Source organism: Lepisma saccharinum, chromosome 2 (genome assembly GCF_977018435.1).
Source record: "Lepisma saccharinum chromosome 2, izLepSacc3.1, whole genome shotgun sequence".
Lineage (NCBI taxonomy): Eukaryota > Metazoa > Arthropoda > Insecta > Zygentoma > Lepismatidae > Lepisma > Lepisma saccharinum.
Window position 1 is genome coordinate 159,592,391 of NC_139230.1, and position 12,658 is coordinate 159,605,048.

A 12,658-nucleotide genomic window follows, 5' to 3' on the forward strand; every position below is an offset into this window, starting at 1 on the left:
AAATAGAACAAGCATTGCTGCTGTAATCATTTTCACGACGAGAATAACATGTAACACATAACAGATGATAAAGTAAGGAAATTTAAGATTTCAAATATTCAGTGCAATGTTTTTTAAAGTTAACACATTCAACTCCGCCTCTTTAGACGCTTCGCTACAAATTGTGGTACACATTGAATTTTCTGTATTTTATTAATTATTTTGCTTTAATGAATTATTGTTTGAAGTCCACTTCATGCGCAGATAGGTTAATCGGGAATGGACCTACGGTTTAAAGTGGGATCAAAACCACTGTGCAATGTGCAATTTTTTTTGTCAGTTTGTAACCAGCATATGGGTCCATTTCATACCCAAATTTAGATGTTTTTGTGAGCAATATATAAATTAAATATACATCGTTAGACTACAGAAAACAGTTCAACAACCTGTCTTTTGTAAAAAATAAAAATAAAACCGCTTAAAATGGCCTAACGGTGACTGCAACAAATTAATGGAAGGGAGTGGTGGTAGACTTTTAATCGTCAAAATTTTAATCAACACCGCATTGCGAACAACAAACGAAACACTCCAAGAATGGTGCTCAATGATAGAATTCTCTTGCCACACCTAATTTATCCGAGAAGTTGGGTTATGAGGGAAGCCTGATTTTCGAAATAGTTTTTCAGATGTCCTTAGATCAGTTGCTAACATACAGTGCGGTGCGAATGTTTGTGCACTTCTGTTGCAGTTCACGTTTCTTCTCACTGAGTACCATGTCTAAACGTTAAAGTACTTGACCGGATTTAAAAAGAATGATTCTATACTCTGTCCCGGGAATCTGTGGACAAAACGAACGAAAACAAGTTCTCTGCGCAAGTAGTGACTCCAGAGGGCTCGACCAATGAACGCGTGAGAGGGAAAGGTTGAACATGGAGCAGGCAACGTGACTGCATCTATCATCCTTTTGTAGCAGCTCGCACTGCTTCGCTCCGTCGACTCGCTTTCTCCTCTTCTCCAGCGTTATGCGCGGCCTTGCTCCACAGATTCCTGGAACAGAGTTTATAGAGTGAAGAAATTGGTGAAACGAGACACAGTTTTTAAAAAATCGACACAATAATTCTTTGAATGAACATCTTCGTCAACTAAACTGAATCTAACAACTAGGATGTGCATTGTGGGAGTGTAAAAAGAAAAGGAGTAGACAGGGGCGTACGGGATCGGCCAGAGTGAGCCGGACAACTTGATATAAATCTTTGATATCTTGGTTCGTGAACAGTATTTTTAAAAAAATGCATATATTATCGCTTTTAATCATTTTCCCTTTGCCTCCATGGCCATGTTTTCTTCTAATTCTGCATTGTTCTTTTTAGCATAGATAGCAGCACTGCTAAGCTCCCCACAGGTGTTTTGAAATCGTCATAAGACACTCGATACAGGACACCTTTCGGTTTATCTGATAATGGTATTAATACGATTTTTCATAAAATTATTTGGATGACGTGGTTTGAACACGTAATGAATAACTGGGACCATTTTCAACATACTAATGTTAATAATATTCGTGTTCGTGTACATCATGTTCATAATGTTCATGTATTTATGCTCATGTTCAGAATACGCAAGCAATCAAAATTCTCTGAAAATGATCGCAATTCAGAAGCATTCAAGACTGCAGTTAAAAAAAGTCAGGACAGGGATTAAAAATAGTGAACTGTCCCGACGAAATTGGGACTTATGGTAGCCTTGCATCAATGGTTATAAAACCAAAATGACTAAATATAGTTAACTGCAGACTTTTAGAGTCTGCCTCTCTCCAGAAACAACCCATTCGTTTATGCAAGAATAAAATCGAAATTCATTCCAATTTTTAGCTATTATTCATACAGTATTTCGAGAAAACATATTTGAACAATTGTTAATGCAGGAACATACCTCTAGATACATATTCTGGGAAAGAATCGTTTCGTTGTGACATAGTTTTTTTTTAAACCACGATCTTATATCTGACACGTCATGTCTTTAGCTGGCAACAGTGCAAACGATCGCCGTCATTTGTTCTATTTTCACAACGGTTGCTACGCGAGGAAACGGTAGTGGTGCGTTTTGTGTTACGGAGTTGGTGATATTGTGGGTTTGTTATCAAAGCTTTTTGTATCATTTACTGTTATTCGTACAACAATAGACAAATTTATTATTCGAAGTAAGCGCCTGAAATCGGAAGCTTTAAGCGAATGCAGCACAGCCACAGATTGTCTTGATGAAGATAAGGCACCTGCTTCAACTGCACCAGCTGAATCGGAAACATGTCCTCCCACTCCAAGTTCATCTACAAAAGAAGTCGAGAGTTTCATCACTTCAGATTTAGGCAGTAAAAGCGAAGGGCCTAAACAACCTTTTATTTCCAACCATGACGTCTCTGTTTATTTTCATTGAGCTACTGTCCATAACAGAAATTCTCAATAACAAGTTGCAGTCACCAAGCCTTGATATTGCGGTGGCAATTGCAGGTGTTAATACAGTGCTTGACACTTTACGCGGTATGCGAAATGAAGAATATTTTAACTCTGTGTACAAAGAGGCAAAGTCATTTACGGAACAGAAGGTAACTTTCAATGAAACAAGTGTTGAATATTATTCAAAAGTTCACAAACGTGTTCACACATTACCATCATCACTGAAAGACCACGTTGTAAATTAAACCCTGGGGCACAAAACAGATACCGATAAACCTCCATTCTGCGGACTTTTTTACACTATCATTGATCGAATGATAAAGCTGGAAAGTCGTTTCAAAGATAAAGCAACTTCCAGTGTTCTGGTTGGAATTCAGCATATGTCACCTTCTTTACTTACAACAAATTTTGACTTGTTTTTGAACCCTCAATCCTTGAGTGGTTTTTGTGTCTATTTTCAATTAGCTACAAGTGCCGATCGCTGAAATCATGGTTGCAAAAAATTACCTAAAGAACTTGACATACACCATCACATCCATAGTACATTTAATGAACGCCATTCCAAAAGACATATTTCCGAACTTATGCAGAATGTTGCAAATTGCAGTGACAATTCCTGTGACATCAGCATCGTGTGAGAGGATTTTTAGCTGTTTGAAGAGAATCAAGACATTTTTGCGTAATAGTATGGGCCAAGACAGACTTTCCTCACTTGCAATACTGGCCATAGAAAAGAAAGAGTGCCATGAATTGTGTGTGGACTGTGTTATTAAAAATTTTGCAAGAAATTCGATCCGCAGGGTACAGCTGATACATAAAGACATAGTTCACCAGCATTAGAAAAACAGGACAAGAATATCCATCTGTTTTCATAAAAATTAATGCAGTAAGTCTATGTTAGTTTTAATTCCTTATGTTTGTTATATATTATTGTCTTATTAATCACTTTGCTATTTTCAAACATTAAAAATATTTGTCATGTATCTGGTTGCAGCCCCCCCCCCCCAAAGCAGATGGCCTAGCGACGCCACTGGGTACGGGCCTACACTCAGTGTTCAATGTAGCGTATTAAACAGAGCTTCAAAAACATAACACAGTAACACAGTAGTACGAGAATTAGAAGCTGTGAAGATTGTTTCAGAAATTTTAATAATGGAAATTTTGCAACACAATAACAACTAAATTACTCATATGTATAAATATTTCTAACATAGTTACTACCCGTAATAGTTCGCTACGATGATTTAATTATTCTGTTGTTTTTTTTGTTTATTTTATTATTATTATTTGTTAATTTGATTCATTCTTCATGGCCTTTCAATTTTGGATATTGTAATCGAAGATCTGATTTGAATGTAAGTTGGAATATGGCAGCAGGAAATAACTTTTTTGTCTGTAAACAAACACAATAAACAAAGCGCCGATGGAGGTCGTAGGAATTGCCTTCCCTTCTCTCGCCCGCTATTACCCAGTACGCTACCGCTGCAGAGATGCAAGTAGTTTCCAGTTCTCCCGTCAGATGACACTAGCTCCCGAGGCGATCGTTGTGTGTCTCCAATTTTTACCTGCCTTGGCCACGCACAGTTTCTCAACAATCTATAATAGGTACTTTCATTTCACATAAGTTAAACTGCAGATATCACTTGACAAAGATGTGCAGTATTAAAAAAAGAAACGGTCTTAGACAGGTTGGGATTTATTTTATATGTGGAGGCCCGGGGTTATCATCCTCGTGAGGCCCCTATGTAAAGTCACGGACACTTCTGGGTTGTAATGATATCACTGCAAGTCAATTCAGTTCCAACAACCCAGAGGTGTCCGTGACTGTACAACGTCAGTTGCAATCAGGCCGGGTTAGATGAAATAGATAGTTAAATACTTTTATCTCATTGCACATTTATTTTTCTGCGTGGCCTTTTTTAAAGTATTTTTCCCCAGTGCAGGGGCCCTTTCTAGCTGAAGGATTGGGACCGAAGCCTCTAAGAGTCTCCACCCTCTCCAAGTGGGCCTGGTGCCAGGGATGGATTTGTATTTTTTGGTTATTTGCGTCACTTTTCTACCTTTCAGGCCAATCGTGATTATGAAGATGAACGGGGAATTGGTGAAATTGGTGGGACCTTGGTATATCGATGCGCTACGCCAATCACTCCACCACGGAAATTAGCTTCCGAGGGATTAAATTAATCTTATTTATTCATGAATCTTTCGTTCTCCGATCTTCATCACTTCACTGTTCATTTTCGTTGTCGTCATTGGGCCTCCCACATGGCGGAGTGGTAACGTCGCTGTTTTGTAATCAAGGGTTCCCGAATTGGTTCCTCAATTCTGTACGTCCTGTCCCGAAAATTTGTATGGAGGGAGTAAACAAGAGAAAGATAAAAGGGAAGTAGTGAAGAAGGAAAAAAAAAAGTGAGTAAAAGTGGTAAGGAAAGGTCAGAATAAAATTCATAAAGTGGACTTAAAATAAATACTAAAAAAAATGAGAGAATAATGTAGGGAAATGTAATGTAAAGAGAAGGGAACAAGAAAATTAGGGATTAAGGAAGGGTAAGGTATAGGGAGGTAGTGTGAAAGGGAGAATTGAAATTTGTAAGAAGGGAGTAAAGAACGGAGAGGTAAATGGATGGAAAAATAAAGGGAGGGATTAGACAAGGGAATAAGAAGAGAGAGATCTAAGTAGGGATTAAAGAAAGAATAAAAGGAGGAAATTAAAAAGGAGAAAGGGAGAGAGAGACAGAGAGAGTAAAACACAAAGGGAGGTATTAAGAAAATGTAAGATGAAGGTACGGAGTAAACAAGGGGAAGATAAGGCGAGGCAGTAAAGAAGGAGAGATAAAGGAAGTTAAGAAGGGAGACAAAATTGGAGGTAGTAAAGAAGGGAAAGAGAGAGAGAAATCAGCAAGATAAAGGGAAGGGTATTGAAGTGAAATGTTAAGAGAGAGAGTAAAGAAATCTGAGGAAGGAGGGAGTAGAGAAAATCAAGATAAAGGAGGGGAGTGAAAACAGAGAAGGAAGGAAGAAAGTAAAAGGAGAAAGAGAGAAAATAAAGCGAGGAAGTAAATAAATCTTGGAAGGAGGGGAGGGAGTAAAGTTGGAAGATAATGGAGAGAAAGTAATAAGAAAAAAAGAGGACAAGGTAGAGAAATACAAAAGTGGAGAGTAAAGGGAGGGAGTAAAAAGGGCGAAATAAAAGCAGATAATAAATAAAGAGAAATAAAAGGTCAGATAAAGAACGAAGAGAGAGAGAGAGAGAGAGAGAGAGAGAGAGAGAGAGAGAGAGAGAGAGAGAAAATATTGGAAAGAAACTGAGGGAGTAAAGGTGGAGAAAATTACAGCAGAGACTAATGAAAGGAAAGAGTAAAGCAGGGAATAAATAAAGGAAAGATAAAAAGAGATGGAGTAAAGATAGTAGAGTGTAAAAGATAAAATAAGAAAAGTGTGGTAAAGAAAGGAAAAGAAAATGAGAGAGTAAAGAAGAAATTAAGAGAACTATAAAAGTAGAGAGAAGATGGTAAAGGGAAAAAGAAAAAATTGAGTAAAGAAGAGAATAAAGAAGAGAGTAAAAGAAAATAAGAAATATAGGTAGGGAATTATAAACGGAAAGATTTGAGAACGGAAAGCTGTAGGGAGGGAAAGAAAGAGATGGGTAAGATATAGGGAGGGGGAAATATATAATGAGGGTGTAAAGAAGGAAAGATAAAGGGTAGTAAAAATACAGGAAGTAAAGAAGGAGAAAGTAAACGCGAGGAAGTAAGGAACGGAAAGATAATGGAGGAAGATGAGAGACAAGAAATGAGAGATAGCTATATGGAAATGGTGGATAAGAGGAAAGTAAATGGAGAGAATAATAAAAATTGGGATAAGGGAGGGAATAAACAAGAGAAAGAGAAAGGGAAGTAGTGAAGAAGTAAAGAGAAGAGAGTAAAAGTGAAAAGGAAGGGCAGAATATAGAAGGGGAAAATAAATGGAATTTGTGAGGAAGGGAGGAAGGAAATATATAATAGGAGTGTAAAAAGTGAAAGATAACGGGAGGGAATAAGAAGGGGAAGATTAATGGAGGGATGGAGGGAAAGACAATGAGTGGTAATAAAAAATGGAAATATAATTGAAGTGAATATTAAAGTGAAAGAGAAAGGAAGAATGAGAGTATAGGAAAGAAAGATAATGATTGTGAATAAAGAAGGGAAGATAAAGGGACGGAGTATTGAAGGAAAATATAAGAGAGGGATTAAAGAAGGGAATGATAAACGGAGGGAGTAAAGGAAGGAAAGAAGTGGATTAAAATATAAATATTGTAAAGAAAGGAGAGGAGAGAAAGATAAAAGGGAAGAGTAAATAAGTCAATTTCAAATGGAGAGTAAAGTAGGAAAAGGTAAAGGAAGAAAATAAGATAAGGAAGGGAAGATACAGGGAGGTAATAAACATGGGAGAACGGGAAAATAAAGGGAGAGAGTAAAGAAGTGTGAGATGAATGGAAGGAGTAAGGAAGGGAGAGATAAAGTGACTGAATAAACAGAGTAAATGGGAAATATAAAGGGAAATATAAAAGGAGGGATTAATTTAAATTCAAATTTTCTTTATTAAAGGTCGAGGTTCAGCTTGTGGCTGTAGAGGTAGGTATAGGGAGGGAGTAAAAAAGGTAAAGGAAGGGAATAAGGAAGGGAAAGATGAGAAGGTAATAAAGAAGAGGAGGCAGAAATAAAAAAAAATAGAAGAGGGTAAAGAAAGGGGAAAATGGGGAAATAGAAGGAGATAGAAAAATATGGAAAATAAAAGGAGAGAGTAGAGAAGGGAAAGGTAAAGTGAGAGAATAAAGAAGTGAAAGACTAAGATGGAGAAATGAGAAGGAAATAATACCGGAAAAGAGAGAGAAAGGTGGGAGTATAGAAGAAGAGTAGAGAGAGTAATTAATGGAAATAAGAAGGGCAAGATATGGGGTAGTAGTAACGAAGGGAAGAAGAGATAATAAAAGATAAATGGTTGCATGGGATGGAGAGAAGGATTGAGAGAAGAAATTAAAGAAGGGAGAAATATAGGGAACGAGTAACGAAGGGAGAAGGGAGAAAATAAAAATTGAGACGAATAAAGAAATGAGCTCCAAATTGTGCTGATTAAATTATGCTTGTTCTTGAGGACTGGGTTTTAGATGTCAGAGGAAGAAGCGAGGGGAAGTCACTACGAGCCATGATAGAAGGATTTCCGCCATTTCTTAACCAGCTCTGATATGTTATTCATTTTGACATGTAGACCCATCACACACACAAAAAAATATTTTTCATATGGTCGATCAACCTGCTCTGAATCAGGTTAAGCAAAAGGTATGAATTTTAGTGTGTGTTTCAGTAACACCCATAACAACGCTCAATTCCGCCCGGCTGAACCAAGTATACAAACTTCTAGAAATTAGTTTACAGGATGCTACTTACAGACCAAGGTCTGAAAAAATATATATATAAACTTTTTGCTTCTAATTGTGTGCTGTCGTCGACGACGATAGGATACAATTCTATTAAAGAGTTTAATTTTCGGTATTACATAATTCATTCCAATTTTTTAAAAAATAATTCGACATTTCAACACTCATTCAAGATTTTGTTGCAGGGAAGTTGACGAAAGAAGAAACTAATCCATATGATTTTTGTAAAAAAAATATTGGTAACGATTTAACAAATCAACTGAAGAGTTTGCTTATGGGACATGTTCACATAAAAAAGAATTTGTCTGGAAACAAACAAAATCAATTTCCTTATTCTTAAAGAAAGACTGTATTAAGAATATTAATACCCGTCATATTCATAATATCAACTAGTCACCACACTTTAAACTGTAATAAAAGTTATTAACATCAAAATTAAAGTACAAAATTCGAAATTCACAAAAATAAATTTTATATAAATTTTGCCTTAGAATGATTGTCTGCTTGTGAAAATGTGTCGGAATATGAGTAAAACGTTAGAGAAGTTGTTCAACTTGTTATCCTTCACACGACGATGACGTCTGTCTGTGTTGAATGGCGGTACCCTGATAGTAGTATAATCCATTTCATTCTATTTGCTAACCTTTTCAAAATTTTATTTGACAGTCGCAGAGAGAAGCAGTGCAAATACAGATCGCAACACACTTGCCAAGTATACCTGTTGCTCGTGGTTATGAAAGAAAACGTGGATGGAGAACTTCTGTGTATAACAGAGTTTCTTTCTTGAAATAACTTAAAGTGGTTTACCAAAAAAAGTGGCAGCATCGAGGAAGGATATGTAGGAAAAAAGACCGAAAGAGCAAGAAAGAGGAAGGATCGAAGGGAAACGGAAATAAATAAAGGAACACAAAAAGGAAAAACCCAGCATTTCGAACTTTGGAATCTTTTTACTCTGACGAGTTTCTGCGGCGACCCCTTTTGTGAAAAGAAAAGATTTATTTCCAATAATATATTAACAAGTTCACTAGGATGTCACATTTCTCGAGACAGATATGCTCTCATTGTTTTCGACGGGGTCTAGATTAATGCTGTTTCGAAGTTTGCTGTTTTTCCCTGTCATTTTCTTCCGTCTTAGTTATTACGATGGGAATTATTTATAAACTATCTGCGACAAGATTGATAAGGTGTAGGGTACCAGGGCGAAAACTTTTACATCCAAATCGACGTAGATAAATATTTCGAGAAGGATACTTTGACATATTCGATGTATTTCAGATGAACCTCTGGAAGTTGATGTCTCAATACCCATATTCATAAACAAATCAACAAAAGGACAATCACTTTCGTAGTGGAATGCCCTAACTTAAATATTACTTACATTTAATTTATTAATTGTGTTAAATAGAAGAAACAGACCCGGTACGGAATAATCTCGATCCTGCTGAGTGCGTTTCTGGATATTTCAGAATTAGTTAAAAATACAACAGGCGACCCTGTTGCTTGGCTTGCCCGTTCACCTAATCTAACCCCACTTGATTTATTTATTTATTTATTTATTTATTTTTTTTTTTTTTGCGGAGGTCATGTCAGAAGTGTTGTCTACGAGACACCTGTGAGTAATGTAGAGGAACTCTTGGGAAGAATCCCTGCAGTCTGTGATCTGGTCCGAACGACACCTGAGATATTAGAGCGGAAGCGACAGAGCTTATTGTGACGCTGTTATGCCTGTATCGAGGCAGGGGGCGTCACTTTGAAAAACTGCTGTAATGATGGCTGCAGTTACTACTCATTAAAGCCACTACAGTGATTCTTCTGTGTTTGTTTTCCACTTCCACAGACATCTTCTATGGTTCCCCTCCGCGTTGTGGGTGGTTGCCTGCCCTTCGTAGGTTTTGGCTTGTAACTTTTCACTGGGGCATTTCCGGACCAGGGTTCCTATCTCATTTTGTTCCGTTTGTTCCCATTCCATCATCCCTGCAAGTCTGTAACACGGTCACAAACACCCTGTATATGTGGAAAGTGGCACTTTATAAATAATTATAAATATTTCCGATCGTCACAAGAAATTTTGAAACACAAGGGTCATAGAAGTGTCAATATCTACAATTTCAAATGAATTTTAGAAGAAGTAGCAGTGCAAGACTTCACAGTGACTTCTGAGCAGATCTTCACTTGGTTGCGTTTGTCTCATTAGATCTACATATTGTGAACCAGAGTGTATACTTCTTGCCACAAGTTTTCACAACTATTAGCCGTTTGTGCCTGCTCTAATTTGCCTTAGCTTCATAGTGTACAGTACGCGGAATCTCAAACACAAACAATGAACAAGGGATTAGACAGACTAAATATAATTTGAAACTGTTGACAAAAAAAAATCCAAAGAAGAAGATAATATCAAACCATATTGAAACAAAACTTTGAAAATATATAAAACCCTTTAACAATAGAAGAAAGATGGAAAATAATAAAGGAAAACATCCAGAAAACAGCAGAAGAGACAATAGGATGGGAAAAGAAAACTAAAAGAAAGGAATGGTTTCACGAGAGTTGCCAGAGAGTTAGATGAAAGAAACGTAGCTAGAAATAAAGTTATCTAAAGGAAGACCAGAGCAAGTAGAGAATTGGATAGTGAAAAGAAGAGAAGCCAAAAGAGAATGTAGAAGGAAAAAAGATTCAGTGGGAAAAAGAAAACCTAATAGAACTAAATTAACTACATAATAAGAAAGAAATAAGGAATATGTATCAAAGAGTAGCAAACTATAAGAAAGGATTTCAACCGCGAACAAATTAGTGCCGAGATAAAGAAGGGAATCTTATTGTAGATAAAAAGAAAGTAATAAGTAGATGGGCAGAATATTTTAAAGAATTATTAGGTTTCGATCAAAATTAAATAGGATGTCAGAAGTAAGAAATGCCCAACAATGGGATGAAGAGAAAGACTTGCCTGAACTAATGGATGTCACAAGAGCCATGGAAAGCTTTAATAATAACAAAGCACCAGGGGAAGATCAAATTACTGCTGAAATGTTAAAATATGGAAAAGCAGAACTAAATAAACAAATCTTTGAACTTATTAAACAGATCTGGAAAAAAGCTGAAATGCAAAAGGAGTGGACAATAGCAATAATATGTCCGATACACAGAAAGAATGACAAGACATGTTATAAGAATTATAGGGGCATATCTCTCCTTAACGTGACATACAAAATATTTACAAAAATTCTGGCAAGAAGACTAGAACCACACGTAGAAACACTGGCAGGGGACTACCAGTACGGATTTAGAAGTAATAGATGAACAATAGACCAAATATTTGTATTAAGAATGATATTAGAGAAAGGTTTTGAACACAATATTAACATACATCAATTATATGCTGATTTTCAAAAACGCATTTGACTGTATACAAAGAGACAAAGTCTATAAGATAATGAGAGATCTGGATAACCCACAAAAATTAGTAAAATTGACAGAAATGACTTCAAGAAATTCGAAATGCAAAAGCAGAATACAAAACAAATTATCTGAAGAAATCCAAATTGCAAAAGGACTACGACAAGGGGATAACCCCTAGACACTGCTGTTTAACACAAGTCTGGAACATCTAATTAGAAAAATTTAAATTAATCCTAGAGGATTCATCTTCAATAAGACAATACAATATCTTGCATTTGCTCATTACGTTGCCTTACTAAGCAGAACACCAAAAGCACTAGAATATACCCTGAAAAATTACAACAAGGTGGACATGAAATTGGACTGGAAATAATCCAGAATAAGACGAAATACATAATAACAACAAGAAACAAGATAAGGTATCAAACTTTGAATGAGTTTGAAACACACAGTCAAAAGTTTGAGCGAGTGGAAATTTCACATATCTATGTTCAACAGAAGATAATAACATTGCAGAAGAGGTAAAAGCAAGAAAATACAGCAGGCAACAGATGCTATCATGCATTTGGAAATATTTTAAAATCCTCACAAGTGAACCGAATGCTGAAACTAAGACTGTATAGAACCATAATGAGACCAATAGTGATGTATGGGTCGGAAACCCGATGTCTGACAAGAAAGGAAGATGAAAGGCTAGATATATGGGAGAGGAAGGTTGTACGGAAGATGTATATGGACCAATCGATGAACATGGCATCTGGAGAATTAGGACAAACGAAGAACTAGCTACACTTTACCAGAACCCAAGTATAACAAGTGAAATAAGATCCAAACGCCTTAGCTGGCAGGGACACGTAGAAAGGATGCAACCAGATAGAGCCGTATATAAGATTTACCAAGGGAAACAAGAAGGCAAGAGGAGTGTTGGAAGACCCAGGAAGAGATGGCTCGACCAGGCGGAAGAAGACCTTAAACAAATGAGCATAAGAGGATGGAGAACTAGACTAAAGAACCGAGATGAGTGGGCAGCTATCACCAAGGAGGCCAAGGCCCTGCATGGGCTGTAGAGCCGTGGATTAAGTAAGTAAGTACCGTAAGTAAAATATTGCCCAGGAAAATTATATTCAACAAAACAGGACGTATGGAGGTACTAATTATGAATATGACCCGTTCGCCATCTGATAAAATTATCAATGATTTTTGTACCCTTTCAAAGCAATATCCAAGATAATCCCAGTCATCCCAGAGATCGGCATTTTGCCAAGCAGCATGGATATAATATCAGGAGAGAGCACTAAAATACAATTATATTTAGTGTTAGATTCATTATCTTTATTTGTCACTCTGTATCTAATTAGCAATTGATCTCAAACTATATACATATACAGTATGTAACATTCTTATTCGTACACAC

At 36.6% G+C, this 12,658-nt stretch overlaps 1 protein-coding gene across 1 annotated transcript; it reads left to right on the forward strand.

Annotated features, from left to right (window-relative positions):
* Positions 1-11,945: 11,945 nt before the first annotated feature.
* LOC145983730 (uncharacterized) lies at positions 11,946-12,311 on the forward strand. Its single transcript, XM_083116782.1, has one exon. It carries the CDS (start codon positions 11,946-11,948, stop codon positions 12,309-12,311), a length of 366 nt encoding a protein of 121 aa, XP_082972908.1.
* The last annotated feature ends 347 nt before the right edge of the window (positions 12,312-12,658 follow it).

What these genes read in the sequence shown, in the direction of transcription:
- LOC145983730 (XM_083116782.1), top strand. Translation starts at nt 11,946, where the DNA reads ATGGGAGAGGAAGGTTGTACGGAAGATGTATATGGACCAATCGATGAA.